The 21458-nt window shown below is 39.8% G+C and overlaps 1 protein-coding gene across 3 annotated transcripts in view; it reads left to right on the top strand.

The window, feature by feature from the left end:
* LOC132384734 (natural resistance-associated macrophage protein 2-like) overlaps positions 1 to 21458 on the top strand; it is a 132879-nt gene extending 111421 nt beyond the window's left edge. Inside the window, exons 17-18 of one of the 3 annotated variants that reach the window (XM_059956155.1) lie at positions 15973 to 15991; positions 17169 to 21458. In XM_059956155.1, coding sequence (XP_059812138.1) covers positions 15973 to 15991; positions 17169 to 17209 — 60 coding nt within the window. In that variant the 3' untranslated portion in view covers positions 17210 to 21458. Of the gene's footprint in view, positions 1 to 3632; positions 3672 to 15972; positions 15992 to 17168 lie in introns of those variants that run through there. The other 2 variants (XM_059956156.1, XM_059956157.1) reach the window with 2 other exon arrangements.

Raw genomic sequence — 21458 nt, 5'->3', positions numbered from 1 at the left:
CCATCTGCCACCTCTTTACCCATTCTCCTTCTGCAGACTCCCTGCTTCCTCAACATTACCTGTCCCTCCACCTATCTTTGTATTGTCTGCGAACTTGGCCACAAAGCCATCAACTCCATCATCCAAATCATTGACATAAAACATGATATGAAGTAGTCCCGATCGCAACCCTTATGGAACACCAATAGTCACCATCAGCCAATTAGCAAAGGTCCCATTATTCCCACTCCTTGCCTCCTGTCTATCTTTCCTGTAATACCATGGGCTCTTTTTTTCTTTTCCAATATTTTTATTAGTTTCTACATAGAGGAATACAGAGTACAAGAAAGTGTATATAAAAGGTCAGAAAATATTTTTTTAAGTTACATTATATCTGTTCATAATAATTACATTACCCCATATTCATATAAGTTAATCAATAGTTATATTAAACTATACTAATTTATTACAAAAGAAAAAAAATCTAACCCCTAACAAGACCGAAGCTGTTCGTTAAGGAGAAAATAAAGTAAATACCTTCTTGTATAGTAAAAATTAATAATAGCCAATATCTGAGTTTAAATAACAAATTGAAGATTTTGAAAATATTTCAGAAAAGGTCCCCACAATGTTTGAAAGTCTTGACGCGATTCAGAAATTGAGCAACGAATCTTCTCTAAATCTAAACGTGATGTAATGTCATAACCATTGAGCATGAGTAGGAAGAAGAACATCTTTCCATTTAAACAAAAGCATCCTTCTAGCTAAAAGAGAGCTAAAAGCCAAAATATGTAAATCAGATACCTTCAGCTTAATATCTTGTCCTGCAACAATACCAAAAAGGGTCATCAGAGAGTTAGGCTTAAAATTGACTTTAAAAAATAAGGAAAAAGTTTGAAAAACTTCCTTCCAATATTTTTTAAGATTCGGACAGGTCCAAAACATATGAATTAATAAAGCTTACCCATTTTTACATCTGTCACAGTAAGGAGATATATCCAAATAAAAATGAGATCGCTTATCCTTAGTCATATGAGCTCTATGTACCACCTTAAATTGTATGAGGGAGTGACGAGCACATAGCGATGAAGTATTAACCAGTTTAAAAATTTCATTCCAAGTTCCTACAGATATTGATGTCTGTAAATCGTGTACCCAGAGATTCTTAATTTTGTCTAAAGGAACATTCCTCGTCTCCAGTAGCATACCATAAATATTAGATATTGAACCATTATGAAAGGGTGTCAAACTAAAAATTACATCTAGTAAGTTCTTATCTGAGCTTATAGGGAATGTACATAATTAAGAATTTAATAAGTCTCTAATTTGTAAATACAGTATCTAAAAAAGTGAGTTTTGGGTAAACTATATTTAACCGACAATTGCTCAAATGAACAAAGATTTCCTCCAAAACAGATCCCCAAAACATTTAATACCCGATCTGTCCCATTCCTTAAAAACTAAATCAATCATAGAGGGTTTAAAAATTAGAATAAATGGGGCTTGAAAGGGAAAACCTCAATAAACCAAAGTGTTTTCTAAATTGTATCCAGATGCTCAGAGTATGCTTAACTATTAAATTATCAGTTAGTTTACTTACAGATAGGGGAAGTGTGGATCCAAGAAGAAAAATAATAGAAAATTTATTAACAGGGTTAGGTTCTAAAGAAACCCATACTGGACAGTCTACACAATTAATATAATATAGCCAAAATGTAAGATATCGTATATTAACTGTCCAGTAATGAAACCTAAAATTAGGTAAGGATAAGCCTGCAGACTTTTTAGATTTTTGAAGATGAACTTTATTTAAACGAGGATGTTTATTTTTTCCATATATAAGAGGATAAAATAGAATCGAGAGAGTCAAAAAAGGATTCAGGAATAAAAATGGGTAAAGCCTGAAAAAAAAATAAATTTAGGTAGAATATTCATTTTAATAGAATGAATTCATCCAATCAGCGATATTGAAAGAGGTGACCAATTTAATGATATCCTTTTTACATGATTCAATAAAGTAAGAAAGTTTTCTTTAAACAGGTGTTTGTAATTCTTAGTAACTGTTAGACCCAAGTAAGTAAATTGATTTCTTACAACTTTAAAAGGGAGATTAGTATTAATTGATACCAAATTATTTAAAGGAAATAATTCACTCTTATGTAGCTTCAATTTATATCCTGAAAACGGTCTAAAACAGGAGAGTAAAAGTACGCAAGGTAACGAGGTCTCAACATTAGAGATAAACAGCAATATATCATCTGCGTAAAGCGAGATTTTGTGAGTAATGCCTCTCCTTAAAATACCATAGATATCATTAAATTCTCGAAAAGCAATGACAAGAGGTTCTAAAGCTAGATCAAAGAGCAAAGGGCTCAATTGACAGCCTTGTCTAGTTCCGCGATGAAGTTTAAATGGTTTGGAATTTTGAAAATTAGTAACACCCCAGGCAGAAGGAGATAAATAAAGTAATTTAATCCAATGAATAAAATCTGGTCCAAAATTAAAAATTTTCTAAGGTTTTAAATAAATAATTCCATTCAACCTGATCAAAGGCCTTCTCAGCATCTAAGGATATCACACATTCCAATATCTCCTGGGATAGAGAGTAAGTAACATTTAATACACTGCGTATATTAAAATAGGAATGTCGGTTTTTAATAAAACCAGTCTGGTCATCAGAAATAATAGAAGGTAGAATATTTTCAATCCTACGAGCCAGGATTTTAGATTCAACATTGAGTAATGAAATTGACCTGTATGAAGAGCATTCAGTTGGGTCCTTGTTTTTCTTTAGGATAAGTGAAATAAAGGCTTCATAGAAAGATTGAGGCAAGCTACCCAATTTGAAAGACTCCAAAAAGACTAAGTGTAACTGTGGTATAATTAATGAAGAAAAGGCCTTATAAAATTCTCCAGAAAATCCATCTGGGCCCGGAGCTTTCCCCGAGTGTAATGAATGTATAGCCTTGGCAATTTCCTCAAGAAATGGGTTGATCCATCTGTTTGCAGTTATCTGCAGAAAGTGCAGAGATATTTATTTGATCTAGAACATTGTTCATTACAGTATTATCTTTAGAGGAATCAGAACTATAAAGCTTAGAATAGAATTCCCTAAAGGTATCATTTATTTCAGAGTGATCAGTTGTCCTATCACCATTAGTTTTGTAAATTTCTCTAATTTGCCGTATAACTACAGAAATTTTTAATTGGTTGGCCATACTTTACCTGATTTATCTCCGTGATTGTAAAATTGAGTTTCAGTTGGATAACAGAAGATCATATTTAGTTTTGACTTCAACATGTCTTTTATATAAAACAGTATCTGGAGCTATAGCATATTTTGATCTAATTGTTTCAGTTAATTGGCTAGTTCAATTCTTCATTAGCTTTATTCTTAACACTCACAATATAAGAGATAATTTGTCTTCTAATATAGGCCTTGAAAGTGTCTCATACAGTAAGATTAGAAGTCTCTTCCTTTCTATTCTCTTAAAAAAATAAAATAATATGCCTCTAGAAATTTTAAAAATTCCTTATCAGATAACAAAGTTGGATTAAAATGGCAAATTCTGTTTGTTTGAGGAAGACCAAGGAGATTTAAAGATAGAAAAACAGGAGCATGATCTGAAACAGCAATTTCTTTATATTCACAGGAACGAACTGATGAAATCATTTGACTATCAATAAAAAAAATCAATCCTGGAATATGTATGATGAACACAGGAAAAAAAATGAGTACTCCCTATCTAAAGGATGAAGAAACATCAACAATACCATATTTCAATAAAAAGAATTGAATAAACAAAGCTGATTTGTTAAGAGATGCTGGTTTAGAAAATGATCAGTCTAAGATTAGGTCCAACTAGCAGTTAAAATCTCCTCCCATCACCGAAGAATAAAGACTCAGATCTGGTAGAAACAAAAAAAACACTCAAAGAATCCTAGATCAGTTACATTGGGGACATACACATTGGCAAATACTATTAATTTGTTATCTAGTTTTCCTGAAACTATAACAAAACGTCCATTAGTATCAGAGACTACTTTATGTTGGACAAAGGAAAGTGTATTTATGAGAATTGAAACTCCTCTAGTTTTGGCCTGAAAAGATGAATGAAAACAAAGCCCATTCCAACAGCTAAAAAAACGTAGATTATCACATTTGCGTATGTGAGTTTCTTGTAAAAAAAAAAATAATAGGGACCTTAAATTTCCTGATATAAGCAAAAATCTTATTATGTTTGACAGGGTGATTTAACCCTTTCACGTTAAAACTCAGTAGATTGATAGTTTGATCCATTTTTAGAATAATTTAAAGAAAGGGTTAAAACCAATCCATAAACCTTGAGAAATGGTAACCAAGCAACAAGTTGGCTAAAAACAATTCATAAAAATCTTCTGAGAAAAAAAACCATCCCCCAGCCCACCTCCCAAAGAAAGTCAACCAATAGAAAGCCAACATCTACAACTACGGACAACCCCCCAAAAAACCTGGTGATCGCTCCAAATAGTTTTAAGTTGTTTATATTCCAACTTAGCCTAAACACTTTCCAGACAAGAAATTTAATTCTCATATATCAAAAGTACAGTATTAAAAAATATAAAAGGAAATTGGTTACAAAGGTAAAAGTAAAAATTGCCAAAAGTAAAAAATTACCATTATTCATTCTGAAAGACATTAAACATTTAATCCTATATCTTCATGAAAAAAAACAGGATAAGCAGTTAGCTTTCAAATTTAAAAAATATCTTTAAGCTTCAGCATTCCAACGAAACAGTTCAAAGGGTCCATCTTTAATGAGATTCTCAGACAAACCAGGTAGCCAAGGGATGGGTTAACCCTTAATAAAAAAATTCCAACAAAGCTTGTTTAAATTTAGCACATTCCTGCATAATCTCAAGCAAATAGTCTTTGAGAATCTTAATATTCCACCATATAACAAATCATGCCCTTTCGACGGGATTTGCGAATTAAAAGTTTCCCATTTAATCTTGTGTTTTCATGTAAGGGCAGACTAAGCAGCTAGCCTTCGGATTTTAAAAACCTTTGTGCTTCAGCAATCGACTGAAACCATTTGAAAGATCTGTTTTTAAGTGTGATTCTGAGATGAGCTGGATACCAAAGGGAGGGTTTAAAATCCTTATTAAAAAAATTCGGACATAGCTTCTTTGAATTTAGCATGTTCCTGCAAAACCTCCGGCAGGTAGTCTTCAACGATTCTAATCTTGCTGCCACGATAGGGAATCATGCCCCTTAGATGAGATTCACGTATTAACAGATCCTTTGTTTTAAATTCATGAAAGCAAATGATTACGGATCTTGGTCTATCTCTGTTAGGAGAACGAAATTCGGGGGACCTATAAACTCGGTCAATCATAGGCAAAGATGCCAAAATTTCCGGAAATAATTCTTGCAGAAAATTTTCAAAGAATTCCATAGGATGATTACCTTCGATTAATTCTTCGAGACCCAGAACCTGTAGGTTGTTCCTTCTACTTCTATTTTCTATGTTGATAATCTCCTGTCTTAGCTTTTTGTTGGGCTTCGATTGCTTTTCACAAAGCTTTTGCAGCTCATCCACTTCTGTTTCCAGAGACGACAACATTGCTTCGTTATTTTTTATACGTTTATCGTGTTCATTAAGAGTTTGCTGAATAGAATCCAGTTTACCATCTATTTGTTTAAATTCAGAGCTGAATTGTTGAAACTTCTCAGAGGCTTCTCGTGTATAACTTTGCAGCAAATTCATAATAGAATCTGAAGAAGCAGGGGGATCATCCTTTTTAGTACCTCTACCACCCTTAATGTAGTCATAATGAAAAAAAATCACACTTAAAAAGGTTTCAAGACAGGTTGGAAATAAGATAATTAGAGTTGGAGCAACAGAAGATTGCTGCTATACTCTATCAGCCACCACCAAGAAATCTTGACCATGGGCTCTCATCTTGTTTAGCAGCCTCATGTGCAGCACCTTGTCAAAGGCCTTCTGAAAATCCAAGTACACAACATTCACTGACTCTCCTTTCCATTACTTCCTCAAAAAATTTCAGCAGATTTGTTAGGCAAGATTTTCCCTTAAGGAAACCACTCTGATGTGCCCTAAAACCTCATCAGTAATGGACTCCCAAGATTTCCCAACCACTGAAGTCAGGCTAACTGGCCTATAATTTCCTTTCTTTTGCCTCCTTCCGTTTTAAAGAGTAGAGTGATATTTGAAGTTCTCCAGTCATCCAGAACCAAACCAGAATCTAGTTACTCTGGAAGGATCATTACTAAAGATAATTACTTATCTCTTCAGCTACCTCTTTCAGAACCTTAGGGTGTAGTCCACCTGGTCCAGGTGACTTTCATACCTTTCAGCAAAATATTTAATTCGATTGCCATTTCTTTGTCCCCTATTACTACCTCTTCAGCGTTATTTTCCAGTGGTCCAATATTCACTATTGCTTCTCTTTCACAACTCATTTATTTGGAAAAACGTTTAGTATCCTCTTTGATATTATTGGCTAGCTTAACTTCATATTTCATCTTTTCTCTCTTTATTGCACTTTAGTTGCTTCTCAGCCATAAGCTCCCAATGTGATCTTCTTCCAGTCACAGCTCAGTGACCTGCCAACCTCTAACAGCATTGCAAGGCCACCTACTTCATTCTATATACTGAGTGCATTCAAATTCATTTCTCCTAGAATCTGCCTAACTCCCCCAAAATTAGCCCTTCCCCAGTTCAGGACCTTAAATGGTGGACCTGTTCTATCCTTTTCCATCATATTTTAAACTAGTAGAATCATGGTTACTACAGTCAAAGTGTTCCCTGTCACTTCAGTTACCTGACCAGTCTCATTCCTCAAGAGAAGGTCCAGTATTGAACCTTCCGTAGTAAGCCCCTGATATACTGACTCAGGAGACTTTCCTATACACACTTCATAAATTCCAACCTATCCAGACCCTTAACAATACTGGGGAAATTAAAATCTCCCGCTATTACAACCCTGTTATTTTTATGACTATGAACAATTTCTCTACACACCTGGTCCTCCAGTTCCCACTGACTATTGGGAGGGGGTTCTATAATACAGCCACACTAGAGTGACCTTCCCCTTCTTGTTTCAAGTTCTATCCACGTTGCCTCATGGGATGATTCCCAAGAATGTTATCCAAGTGCTGCTGTTACATGTTCCTTTATCATGAAGGCAACACCCCTTCCTTGCTTACCTGTTTCTCTGCCATGCCTGTAGCATCTATATACTGGAACACTGAGCTGTCCCTCTCTGCCATATTTCTGTTAGGGCTATAACATCCCACTCCTCAGAGCCAATCCACACTCTCAGTTCATCCACCTTACTTCGTGCACTGGCATAAAAGCAGCTTAACTGAGCAACACACACAAAATGCTGGAGGAACTCAGTGAGCCAGGCAGCATCTAAACAGTCAACTTTTTGAGCTGAGACTGGCAAGGGTGGAAGGGGAAAGAGTACAAACTGGCAGGTGATAGGTGAAACCAGGTGAGTTTAACTGAGTATTCCTTTCCCTGCCTTTACTGTGGCCCTGGCTATCCTGATCATGAAACTTGTTCTTACTGGCTACTGCTTTATCCCGTGGCTTGGTCCTGCTGGGAGTCCCAGCCACCTAAGTCAACGGTGCCCACTTTGGGGTCATTACTTAGTTGAATAAAAACTCAAAGTACTAAACATGTTTTGCCAGTCAGGCAATGTCTTTGGAGGGTGACATGATTAGTATTTCAGGTTGGTGACCCTTCATTGTTTCTGAAACATTGGGCCAACTGGTTGTTGCTGTCACTGCAACTAGGAACCTCAGAGGTCCCATCCCAGTATATTTAAGTATAGATTGTTGGAAGAAAGAAATTTGTAGCTGTATTCCACTTGAAAAAATTACTTATAATTTAAGAGATAAATATGAAACATTTTTGAAAATTTGGCGACCTTATTTACAAAAGACAGGATTAAATATATAGGTGCTCCGAAGATGAAATAATTGGTTATTTGGGGAAAGAAATAAATATATATACTAAAGTTATTACGAACTCTGTGGAGCATTTGGGGATCTTCCAATATCCAGGCATTCTTTCTTTCTTTCTTTCTTTCTTTCTTTTTTTTTCTATAGGGATGCTGGGGGGAGGGGTTAAGGGGAGGGGGATGGGTAATATACATTTTAAGGGAAAAAAAAGAAGTCCCATCCCACATGCATGATCAAACATGGATCTTTGGGACTCTGACTAGTTTAAGGTGAGACAGGAAAGCCCAACCCTAATAGGGAATTGTCCAGGCAGGATCTAAGACCCCTCTGATCTTTGTTAATTTGTTATGTAGGTCTTTTAATTAAAATTTTTGAAGTGACATTTATTTCCAGTTCTTGCATGACTGAATATCAGAGGTGTTTAAATGACTAAATCAATTACAACTCATATTAGCTCCAGCTTCGTTGGCTATCAGTGTTTCAGAACAAGGCACTCTGTGATGCCACAGCCCTTGGTGTCAGACAGAACTCGCCTTTGGACCTGCAGTACAGAGTCCCAGAGTGAACAATGAGGGACTTCAGTAATGTAGGGAGACTGGAGAAGTTGGATTGTTGTTGTAAGAAGACTAAGAAGATTTAATAAGGGCACTCTAATGAACAGTTTTGATTGCTAAAATAAGAAGCTTTTTCCACTTCAGAACTACTACTGGATTTGCTGATAATTTTAAAGAATAACTAAAGATTCAGAAGTTGATGGCAAGATTCTTTTATGAGGAGCGTCACAATGATTTTATTACAATGCCTGAAGGGCTAGGTGATACAAATTCAATGATAACATTCAAGAAGGGCTTGAGTAAGTATTTGATGTAAAGAATATTGGATAACAGAGAGAGAGGGAAAACAAAACAAGAGTGGAGATTAATTGAATACATCCATTTAAAAGGTATCCTGGGCATATTGTTCTAATGGTGTCTTTCTAAATTCTATGAATGCCAGTCCATTACAGAGAGCTCCACATTCAAACTACAAATGGTGGGATTTTACCTTCACCCCTGGGAAGTACAGGTGTTGCTGGGTGAGCAATTCTACACGGTGGATATCAGGCCAACAAGAGCTGGCCCATAACCTCTGTTTCTCTCTCAAAAGATGCTTCCTGACCTGCTAAGTGTTTTCAGTATTCTGTTTTGTTTCAGATTTCCAGCATCTTTGGGTTTTTGTTGTCCTGAAGCTGCTGGGCCGATTGCTGCACTATCTAAAGGCCTGGGAAGTGACTGAGGACAATGAGAGTCAAGGGGAGCAGATATAGATCATCAGATAAGGAGCTGTTAATGGGAACAAACTTTTGCTCTGCCCAGTTCTCTATCATGTCATGTAACATAGAGTCACATTGCAAAAAGGCATAAGAGCAAAGGGTTCTTGTAGTGGGGTTACCTTACCAATGTTGATTGCAATTTTGTCAGTGCATGGGGCTTAAATGCGTGAAATTTGTTAAGTGCCTCCAAGTTTTTTGAGACCATATGTATCGTTCATCCAGCAGTGGGGGTGTGCTTAACCTTGGCTAATGAAACTGCACAAGAGTTGGAGGGGGAGCACTTCGGTAACAGTGTCCATAATTCTCTAAAGTCATGGAAAGGAACAAGATTGGCCTTCAAGTTGAAATCCTAAACTTGCAGGAAGGTTGATTTCAATAGTGTAAGAGTGGACCTGGTGAAAGAAGGATTGAGAGTCTCTAAGTCAGAGTTCAGGGTCACCATATTCTGGTAAAGATGAAAAGCAGAGACGACAAGATTAGGGCACCTTGGATGGTGTAGGATATTGAAGGTTTGATCAGCAAGTAAAAGGAAACAGGAATTGAATGACCCTCTTGAGAGAACTTGAGAACAAAATAGGGGTCATGAAATATACTTGACGGGTAAAGTTAAGTTCAAAGTTCAAAGTAAATTTCAAGAAGAGAATCTTAAATCATCCTAAAATATGCATCAAGGGTAAGAGGGAAAGTGTGGATCCTCATAGGGACCAAAGGAGTTATCTGTGTGTGGAACCAGGTAATTTGAGTGAGGTCCTAAATGAATACTTCTTATCTGTATTCACCAAAGAAAAGGATGTAGAGGACAGTGAGTTCAGAGAGGGGTGTGTTGATCGTGTGGAGCATGTTGTTGTTAAAATGGGAGAGATGTTAAATGTATTTGAATGAGATTGATAGATCCCAGGGCTGGATGAGGTGTATTCCAGGTTGCTATGGGAAACAATGCTGGGACCCTTGTGGAGATTATTGCATCTTCATCAGCATTGGCTGAGTTACCAGAAGTCTGGACGATAACTAAAGTTGTTCCTTTATTTAAGAAGGGCAGCAAGGATGAACTATGGGTCTTAACGTAAGTGCTAGTGAAATTATTGGAGAAGATTCTAGGGGAGTGTTAATATACATTTGGAAAGATGGACTGATCAGGGATACAAGCTTCATGTGGGAAGCCTATCCTATCTCCCTCATTTGATTTAATTTTTTTTTGAGGATGTTGTCTCGAAGGCATTTCTCAAGGTCCTGTGTAGTAGGCTGATCTAGAGGGTTCAGCCATATGGGATCCAAGGTGAACTGGATAATTGGCCTGCTGATAGGAAGCAGAGGGTAGTGGTAGAGGAATGTTTTTCTAATTGGAAGTCTGTGACCAGTGGTGTACCACAGGGATCAGTGCTAGGGCTCATGTTTGTAAAATATATCAATGACTTGGATGTGAAGGTAGAAATGTGATTAATGTTTGCAGATTACACAAAAATTAGTGATGGTGTGGATAAAGAGTAAGGTTTTTTAACACCCGGGTACGGATGTACATCAGATGGAAAGTTGGATTGAGTGTTGGAATTTAATCTTGACAGGCAAAATTATACACCCAGGAAAGTCAGATAGGGGCAGGACATACACAGGATGCCATTGAAAGCTGATGGACAGAGAGAACTTAGGGATTCAGCCATATTACCTCAAACTGAAACTCCGGTTGATAGGAGAAGGCAGATGACACAATGTGTCTTCATAAGCCAGAGCAGAGAATGTAAAAGTTGGGATATTATGTTGCAACTTTATAAAACATGAGTTAGACTGCACTCGTATGCAGTTCCACTTGAAGGATGTAGCAACGCTGGAGAGAGTACAGAACAGATTCATTAGGATGATGCCTCAATTGGAGAACATGAGTTCAGGGGAGAGATTGGATAGGCTGCGTTTGCTTTCCCTGGAGCGAACAAGACTGAGATGTGGCAAAATAAAAACACAGGGCATGTGCTGAAATCTGGAACAACACACAAGGTCCAGATGAACCCAAATCATTGACTATCCATCGGTGCTTCCTGAAACTGAGGGTGAGCAGATGGAGAAAAATAAACCAACAAAAAGCATAGATGGCAAAGATAGTAAGAATCTTTATCTCTTGGCATGTTTATCAGAAACAACGGTTCACAGGTTTAAGCCATGAGGAAGGACATTTGACCCTAATCCACAAAATATTGAAGCAATGGGCATTCAATTCCAGAACTATTAATTCCTTTAGGTCCCAATCATAAATGAATTGGATGTGATTGGTCAAACCATAAAGCACACTAGAGTAATGAAGGAAAAAGACCCATCCCCACCGGTACCGTACCCCGGTGCTATACACTGACAGACCCGTCCCCACCGGTACCGTACCCCGGTGTTATACAGTGACAGACCCGTCCCCACTGGTACCATACCCCGGTGCTATACACTGACAGACCCGTCCCCACCGGTACCGTACCCCGGTGTTAGACAGTGACAGACCCGTCCCCACAGGTACCGTACCCCGGTGTTATACAGTGACAGACCCGTCCCCACCGGTACCGTACCCCGGTGCTATACACTGACAGACCCGTCCCCACCGGTACCGTACCCCGGTGTTAGACAGTGACAGACCCGTCCCCACCGGTACCGTACCCCGGTGTTAGACAGTGACAGACCCCTCCCCACCGGTACCGTACCCCGGTGCTATACAGTGACAGACCCATCCCCACCAGTACCGTACCCCAATGTTACACAGTGACAGACCCGTCCCCACTGGTACCGTACCCCGGTGTTACACAGTGACAGACCCGTCCCCACCGGTACCTTCCCTGGTGTTACACAGTGACAGACCCGTCCCCACCGGTACCTTCCCTGGTGTTACACAGTGACAGACCCGTCCCCACTGGTACCGTACCCCAGTGTTACACAGTGACAGACCCGTCCCCACCGGTACCGTACCCCGGTGTTACACAGTGACAGACCCATCCCCACTGGTACCGTACCCCGGTGTTACACAGTGACAGACCCATCCCCACCGGTACCGTACCCCGGTTTTATACAGTGACAGACCCGACCCCACCGGCACTGTTTGAATGGGACTCCAAAATAAGAATTCTGGAATTATGCTATCCCCAAGAGATATTGGAACAGATGTGTAGACAGATTATTGAAGGTGCAGGAAGAATTGGGTTGTCAATGTGAGGGACTTTAACTTCCCCAGTACTGATTGGAGCTTCCTTAATACAAGAGGCTGAAATGTTTCTTCAGTGTATCCAAGAGGAGTCCTGAAACAGTACGTGGAGTGTGAAGCTAGAGAAGAGAACATACTGGAACTGTTTGTGAGAAGTGAGCCAGCTCAGGCCAGTGACAGACCTGATAATGGGTGAACATTTTGGGAGTAGTGACCACAACTCATTATGTTTTAATATAGATATCAGCAAAGACAAAATCCTATCTTGCCAGAAGGTACTAATTTGGGCAGGGCAAATTATGGCAGGATAAGACAGACAATAAGGGGCTTAGACTGGGAGCAGGAGGTGTCAGATAAGTCCATGTTTCACATGTGGTAATTGTTTAAAGACCTGCTGATTAGAGCTCAGGATCAGGAAGGTTTAAAGACAGGGTGGTAAAGTAAGGAAATCCTGGATGACCCAAAATGCTCCAAATTTAGTCAGTAAGGAAAGGGAATCATTGTAAGGTTCAAGAAGCTAAAATCAGACTGGACCCTTGTCAAGTATAAAGAGAGCAGGAAACTATTGTGAGCCCTAATTTGGAGTAATGCAATTGGAGGAGTACAGAGAAAATTTACAAGGATGTTGCTGGGTCGAGAGGACCTGAGTTATAGATAAAAGGTTGAACAGGTTGGGACTTTGTTCCCTAGAGCATAGGAGGATGAGGTGCTGTGGTGCTCTAAGACTCTTAAGTGCTCAAGCAGGTGATTAGGAAGGCCAAAAGGAGTCAGAAAATGTCCTTGATGAGCAGGATCGAGGAGAATCCCAAGACATTTTGTACTCATAATCAGAAAAAGAGGTCAACTGAGGAGATGGTAGGTCTACTCAAGGATAAAGGAAGGAATTTGTGCTTGTGAGTCAGAGCAAGAGGATGAGATACTAAATGAGTAGCTTGCATTGCTATTTACCGAGGAGAAGGATTTTGAGGATAGTGAAGACGGGCATGCTAATGAGTTGCGACATTGAGATCAAGGAGGGGTAGTGCTGGGTCTCCTGAAAATATTAGGTGTATAAGTTTCCAGATATATATCTCAGAATATTGAAAGATGCAAGTGTGGAGATTGCTGGATCTTGAAAAGTTCTTTGTGTCCTTATTAGCAACAGGCAAGGTCATGGAGAATGGAAGAATAGCTAGTGTGCTTTTGTTCAAGAAGAGAAATCAGGATAATCCATGTAATTATAGGTCAGTGAGCCTCGTGTCAGTGATAGGGAAGCTATTAGATATGATACAGAGGGATAGGATTTATGGACATTTGTAAAGGCATGACCTGCTTCGGGACAGTCAGCATGGCTTTGTATGGGGCAGGTCATGCCTTACAAACTTGATCGAGTTTATTGAGGAGATGACAAAGGAGCTCAATGAGGGTAAGGCAGTGGACGTTATCTACAGGGACTTTAGTAAGGCATTTGATAAGGTCCCTCACGGTAGGTTGATTCAGAGGATAAAGATGCATGGGATCCAGGGTGAATTGCAGGTTTGGATTCGGAACTGGCTTGCTGCTTGCCTGTGGAAGACAGCGAGCAGGACTGGCAGGCTGGAGATCCTTGACCAGTGGTGTTCCACAAGGATTGGTGCTGGGACTTCTGTCGTTTGTGATGTACATCAATGACTTGGATGAAAATCTAGATGGGTGGTTTAGCAAATTTGTCGATGAAACCAAGATTGGTGGAGTTATGGACAGTGCAAAGGTCTATCAAAAAATACAGCAGGATATAAATCAGTTACAGATGTGGGCAGAGAAGTGGTAGATAGAGTTTAATCCGGTCAAAGGTGAGGCATTGCACTTTAGGCTGTCAAATGAGAGGAGAAAATATACAGTTAATGGTGAACCCCTTAATAGCACTGAGGTATCTTGGGGTCGAGGTCAATAATTCACTGGAAGTGGCTACACAGGTGGTAAACATAAGAGGTTTTGCAGGTGCTGAAACTCTTGAGCAACATATACATATAACCATATAACAATCACAGCACGGAAACAGGCCATCTTGGCCCTCCTAGTCCGTGCCGAACCCTTAATCTCACCTAGTCCCACCTACCTGCACTCAGCCCATAACCCTCCACTCCTTTCCTGTCCATATACCTATCCAATTTTACCTTAAATGACACAACTGAACTGGCCTCCACTACTTCTACAGGAAGCTCTATAGTGCTGGAAAAACTCATCAGATCAGGCAGCATCTTTGGAGGGAATAGCAGTTGACATTTCAGGCTGACACCCTTCATCAGAACTGGAAGGAAAGGCAGAAGAAGCTAGAAAATGAAGGTGGGGGAAAGCAAGTAGTACAAGATGCAGGTAATAGGTGAGGGGGAAGGTGGGTGGGGTGCAGAAGGGGAGATGAATTGAGAAGCTGGGTGGAAGAGGTAAAGAACTGAAGAAGAAGAAATCTGATAGCACAGTGGATCAAGGGAGAAGTGGAAGGAGGAGGTGATGGGCAGGGGAGGAGAATGGTTGAGAGGAGAAACAGAATGGGGAATAAATAAAGAGAGAATGGGGGAGGGGGGTTGCAGGGAGGAATTACCAGGTTAGAGAAATTAATGTTCATGCCATCAAATTGGAGCCTACCCAGAGTGAATATAAGGAGTTGCTCCTCCTACCTGTGTGTGGTTGGTAGGGATTCTGAGAATAAGAATAAGGAAGTCATGCTGCAGATGTATAAAGCTTTAGTCAGACAGCACTTGGGGTGTGGTGTGCAGTTCTGGTCACTCAGGAAGAATGTGGAGAGGGTGCTGCCTGGATTAGAGGGTGAGCGCTAGAAGGGAATGATGGTGAAACTTGGATTGGCCTCCCTGGAGCATCAGAGACTGAGGGAGGACCTGCCGGAGTTTTTTTTAAGTTATGAGAGGCAAGATAAGGTAGACAGTCAGATCTTTTCCCCTGTATGGAAATGTCATACACCAGAAGCATGCTTTTAAGGTTGGGGGGAAATTTAGAGGCAACGCGAGGAACAAGTTTTTTTTATGCAGAGTGGTAGGTGCTTGTAATGGATTACGGCGTAGCAGTGGAAGCAAGTAGTTTGGTGAGGTTTAAGAGGCTTTTAGATAGACACATGAATACAAAGGGAATGGAGGGATATGGATGATACACAGGAGGGGTGTGTTTAGTATAAATTGGCATCAAGATCAGCACAACATCATGGGCCAAAGGGCGTGTCCGGTGCTGTTTTATTTTCTGTTATGTGGTTGTTGCACTGCCCTTTAAGGACACAGTCTGTATTATACTCCCTATCGTTTGGTACGTTGAATTTGGTCACAGGTGGAAATATTGCACAAGTCGCTGGTGTACTTTTCTAAAATCCCAGTGTGTACATGCAGGGACTGGAAATTAGTTACTGTACATAGTTCCTTGGTGTTATCAACCAGCACAAGGATCCTACACCAGTCAGTGGCTTGTACGGCAACATGCATGATACTATTTATTTCTTCTCTCACTCTGTGCTGTGGTTGTATTTCTGTCCATGCCTATACATGGTGTTACATTGTTTGGTGTTTCCTATAGGCAGCTCCAGAGGACATCAGTAAGTATATGTTCTGCATGCATTCTGAATCATGAGCTGATTTATCAAAACTAAATGATCTATTTTCACTGGAAATGCATAATTCATTCATAGTATCCAGAGATTAATGGCATTATTGCATGCTGTTAAATGATTGATGAGTCACTCCTGATCATTTGATATCTTGCTGACCTAGAATAGAAGTCTTACTTGTTAGATCATTGACTTTATAGATATCTTATGTGGAACCTGTCTGGTGCTTATGTTGTTCACTGGGTTATAATAAAGTGCATCAGCCAATAGCCCTTATCCCCTCATTGTCATTTTCCTGTTAATTGGCAGACTGGTTTCAAGCAGAACTTCAACTTTTCCATCATTTTCTTACTCCTGCACGTCAGTTCTTAACTGTAGATCTAATTACCTCAGCTGTTCAAGCTCTAAGACAGGAGTTCCCAACCTGGGGTCCACGGCATAAAAAAAGTTGGGAACCCCTGCTCTAAGTCTTCCAAACAAAAGGAAAATATGCTTTTCACTGCTGTTTATTTCCCCATCTGAGAACAGTTGAGAATGTTTCCTGTGTTACTATAGCTCATCCTAGTGGCCACTCTTTACAGTGGTCAGGAGCAGGAATTTGCCATAAACTGTCTCGTGCCCAATGCAAGGAAACTGAGATGAATCCTTCCAGCTGCCACTGCTGCCCTGGGAGGGGATCAGCCAACACAACAGGCCGGTGATTAGAACCTAGGCCTATCCTATTCTGTAGCAAATCATAGTTGGCAAATTTTTCATGCTCTGAGTAACAAATTTGGGCGTCCAAATGAAATATTTGTTGGTACAGACTTGACATCAAATGACCCTATAAAAAACAGAAGGGTCTTGTGCCACTGTCTCACACTGAGCTCAGGCTGTGTCACTTGGACTAATCTTTCATCCATCAAATTACCAGTTTGATAGCTCATTTTGAAGTCACCATCCTATTTTATTCAATTTATGGTATTTGAGAATCTGTGTAGAGGAATGAAAAAAGTCCTCATACAGTGACATCAGTGCAGGTCAGTTAGGGAAAATGGAAATGTTCAACATCAGACACCATCTGCCAACCAAACCGATTTAGACAGAGCAGTGCAAGCTGGAGCAGATAACTTAAAGTGAAACAATATGAACAGCGAACTAATTTATATCCTGTTCTCTCCCTTAGATTGGTTTGGCAACTCCTATGGAACTCTCTCTGCTGAATAATATGGACAACCACATGTAATCTCATGGTGACCACAAGAGGAAGATTAAGTTGAAGCCCTTTCAATGCTGCAGTCATTATGTAGAGCATAGCTAGACTAAAGTCTCTACTTCAAACATGCAGGAACGTGGGGTAGAAAATTTGCTTTTAAGTATTAAGAGCAATCTAAATTGTTCGTCAAGTTTTATTGCTGATGGCAGACCACTGTAACCAGCAACCCATCAGGCACTAATCTAACAGCATTGTCCCTCACAGCCTGACAAACAGTCCAGTATTTACTGGAGGGACTGGGAACAGTTCACCGTGAAATAGTAATTTTAACTTTCAAAGACTCTCATACATTGTTAAATGTGCATAATATAATTCTGAATTCTTATATGTGGGTTTTGCTGTGTTTAGACAGCTGGACAGATGAATTTCTGAGATAAATGCTGTTGATGTTATTTTGTGGCCAGGTACAATGCTTGTGCAAGGAACATGAGACACTAACTATAGTTAGTGATGCTGTGGTGGTCATAGAGCTCCAGTGTGACTCTAATTAGTGTTTAGTTCTGTTGTAAATAATACATCAAGTCTGCTGCAAATAACACTTCCACCCCCGACTGTTTATCTATCTTCCCCTCACTCTATGAAGTGCCTTTATTTCATTCCCACGTCTCAAGGTTACCAACGAGGCAGTCGGAATGGAGAAAGTACTCCAACGTTAAGCGGACATCAGCTGTTTCATTTTGGGACAGTCAGCATTAGGACCATATAGGAATAGAGCACAAAGATTGTTTGGCCCCTTGAGCCTGTTCTGCCATTTAAATCCTTAGTGGCTAATCTTCCACATAGCTGTATAAACTTGCCTTTCCTCACATCACTTAATATTTGCAGTTATAAATCTTATTAATCTCAAATTCCAAAGCAGAAAGTTCCTGCCGTTGTCTGAAAGGTGTTTGTACATTTCCCTGTGACAGAGTGGGTTTCCTCCTGGTGCTCCAGCTTCCTCCCTCATTCCAAAGATATACAGGTCAGTAGGTTAAGTGGTCACATGGGTACAATTGGGTGGCGCAGGCTCACTGAGCTGGAAGGGCTTGTTGCCATGCTGTATCTCTAAATTAAAAATTAAACTATTTACCTGATGTCAATTGCCATTTCTGGAAGAAATTAACAAACTTTTCATACCTTTTACCTTAGAAATGTTTCTCAATAATTTTAAAAGGTGTGGTCAGGTGTAGTCTCTGCATCTCAAAGCAGTTTCCCACTCAAAATTCTGTTAATTCCAATCAAATTAGACTTCTGAATTCCAAGGGTTAATAGCCTGTCTAGGTATTGTTCTCTACACCGTTAACTTTCCCAAGACCAGTATCTCGTTCCTGAGCTATGGTGCCCAGAACTATTCTCAGCACATCCAGGCATGCTCCTGCCAGGGCTTTGTGTGGATGTACAGTAACTTTTATCTCTTTCTGCTCTCCAGCTATGAAGACCAGCATTTCATAAGTCACCTTAATCATTGTTTGTGCTTGTTAATTACATTTTAATGACCTGTGTAGATGGCTCCCTAAGTCTCTGCTTTTTCCATCATACTCATTCCTATCCCTTTCAAGTCTTGAGTGGAATGGATCATATTTTCTTTAGAATAGAATATTAGATTTTCTAATTTTGAAATCTAGTCAGTTTATTAATATCTTATACTTAATGCTTCTAGCTATACTGCTTACGAAACAGCTGTATTAGTGTGTCCATCAGCAGACTTGGATGTCTGTATTTTACCCCATCATATCATTAATAAATCTGATAAACAGTTGAGGCCCTCTGTGGGATGTCGCTCATCATATCCTGCCTCATTACCGGTCCATTATCCCTCATCAGTTCCAACGATAGATCTTTAACCTCAAAAATTACTCTGCTTGACTTAATGAGTTCTTTCACCACTGTCTGTTTTATTTCAGATTTATTTTCTTTTTCAATATTTACTCTCTCTCTCTCCTGTCTCTTGGCTAATTTCCCAACCAGTTCAGTGCTTAGCTTTCAAATCTGAGCTTCAGCTCCATTTAACAATACTTTGTGAGGGACTTTATCAACTGCTTCTAGAAAACACTGCAAAATAACATTCATCTGCACTTGTCCACTACTTCAGCCATCTCTTTAAAAAACAAAGGTTTTGACCTTTTACAAATTCTTGCAGACATTTTAATTAGTGCATCCAGCAATCTCCTCACGATGCTCCAAGAATGCTTTTCTCTGTGTCACTTTCCATGAGTTCCATGAGGAGTCCTCGGCAGGGCAAACAGACTTCACATCTACTTGGGTGTTCAGGATTTCAGTTTCAGTGGCTAAGCATTTTAAATCACCAGCCACAATCAGGGCAATTCTGTGGTCATTTCTCATATAAAATCCAGGTACCATTTTTAAAGTACACATTTTAGTTATTATCATCAAGCCTGTGAGTGAATTGGTGATCCTCACCTGAAGCTTCCTGTATGTGGAATTTGTAAATACATGCTCATGGTCAAATCCTTCATGATACAGCATTCCTGTGAATAAGACCATAAGATATAGGTGCAGAATTAGGCCATTTGGCCCATCGAGTCTGCTCCGCCATTTCATCATGGCTGATCAAACTTTCCTCTCAGCTCCAATCTCCTGCCTACCTGCCTCCCCCCCCAGACCCCCCATATCCTTTCATGCCCTGACCAATCAAGAACCTATCAATCTCTGCCTTAAATAAAGTATACATAAAGACTTGGCTTCCACAGCTGCCTGTGGCAAAGAATTCCACAGATTCACCACTCTCTGGCTAAAGAAATTCCTCCTCAATTCCATTCTAAAAGGATATCCTTCTATTCTGAGGCTGTGTCCTCTGGTCTTAGACACTCCCACCAGATGAAACATCCTCTCTACATCCACTCTATCAAGGCCTTTCACCATTCGATACATTTCAATGAGGTCACCTCTCATTCATCTTAATTCCAGTGAATACAGGCCCGGAGCCATCAAATGCTTTTGATAATGACAAGCCATTCAATCCTGGAATCATTTTCATCAACCTCCTTTGAACTCTCTCCAATTTCAGCACATCCTTTCTAAGATAAGGGGCCTAGACCTTCTCACAATACTCTGTGAAGCCTACATCCTTGCTTTTAAGTTCTAGTCCTCTTGAAATGAATGCCAATATTGCATTTGCCTTCCTCATCACAGACTCAACCTGCAAATTAACTTGTAGGGAATCTTGCACAAAGGCTCCCAAGTCCCTTTGCACCTCAGTTTTTTTGTATTTTCTCTCCATTTAGGAAATAGTCAACCCTTTCATTTCTTCTTCCAAAGTGCATGACCATACATTTGCCAACACTGTATTCCATCTGACATTTCTTTGCTCATTCGCCTAATCGGTCTAAGTCCTTCTGTACCTTCTCGACTTCCTCAAAACTACCTGCCCCTCCACCTATCTTCATGTTGTCTGCAAAAAAGACTTTGCAACAAAGCCATCAATTCCATCATCCAAATCATTGACATATCTCGTAAAAAAAATTGGTCCCAACACACACCCCTATGGAACACCACTAGTCACTGGCAACCAATCAGAAAAGACTCCCTTCATTCCCACTCTTTGCCTCCTGCCAATCAACCACTGCTTTATTCATGCTAGAATTTTCCTGTAATACCGTGGGCTCTTAGCTTGTTAAGCATCTTCATGCGTGGCACCTTGTCAACGGCCTTCTGAAACCCTAAGTGCACAACACCAACTGATTCTCCTTTGTCTATCCTGCTTTGACTGTAAGTTGGTGGCAAGGAAGTCAGTCTTTGGGAAGTAGAAGTGCTGCCAGTTCGATTAGACTTGCCATCTCCTGACCACGTATTTAAGTGTGTTCAAAGGGTGATCACTTGGTACAGAGATTTGGTAACCATCAGTGTTTACATTAACTGAAACCACAGGAAGTTAAGGTAATTTCTCCACTGTCAAATAAAACAAAATAAAAACACAGATGCTGCAAATCTGAAATAAAAACAAAAATACTCAGCACGTGTGAAGAGCGAAATAGAGTTAATGTTTCAAGATTTCTCTACCATGACTTCCAACACTCTACACCAGCACTGAAACTGGCACATGGAATGGATTCTACTCCTTCATCTGCACCTGCAGATACAAACGGAAATCTTCGAAGCAGGTCACAGTGAAGTGTGTAGAAAATGTTCCACACTGAGCTTTACAAAAATGCTGTATTATTAAAGTGCAAGTGCTGCTGGCAACTGACTGGTTGTATTTTG

Source organism: Hypanus sabinus, chromosome X1 (genome assembly GCF_030144855.1).
Source record: "Hypanus sabinus isolate sHypSab1 chromosome X1, sHypSab1.hap1, whole genome shotgun sequence".
Classification (NCBI taxonomy): Eukaryota; Metazoa; Chordata; class Chondrichthyes; order Myliobatiformes; family Dasyatidae; genus Hypanus; species Hypanus sabinus.
The sequence above is the reverse complement of the archived record's forward strand: the minus strand, read 5'-3'. Positions and strand labels throughout refer to the sequence as shown.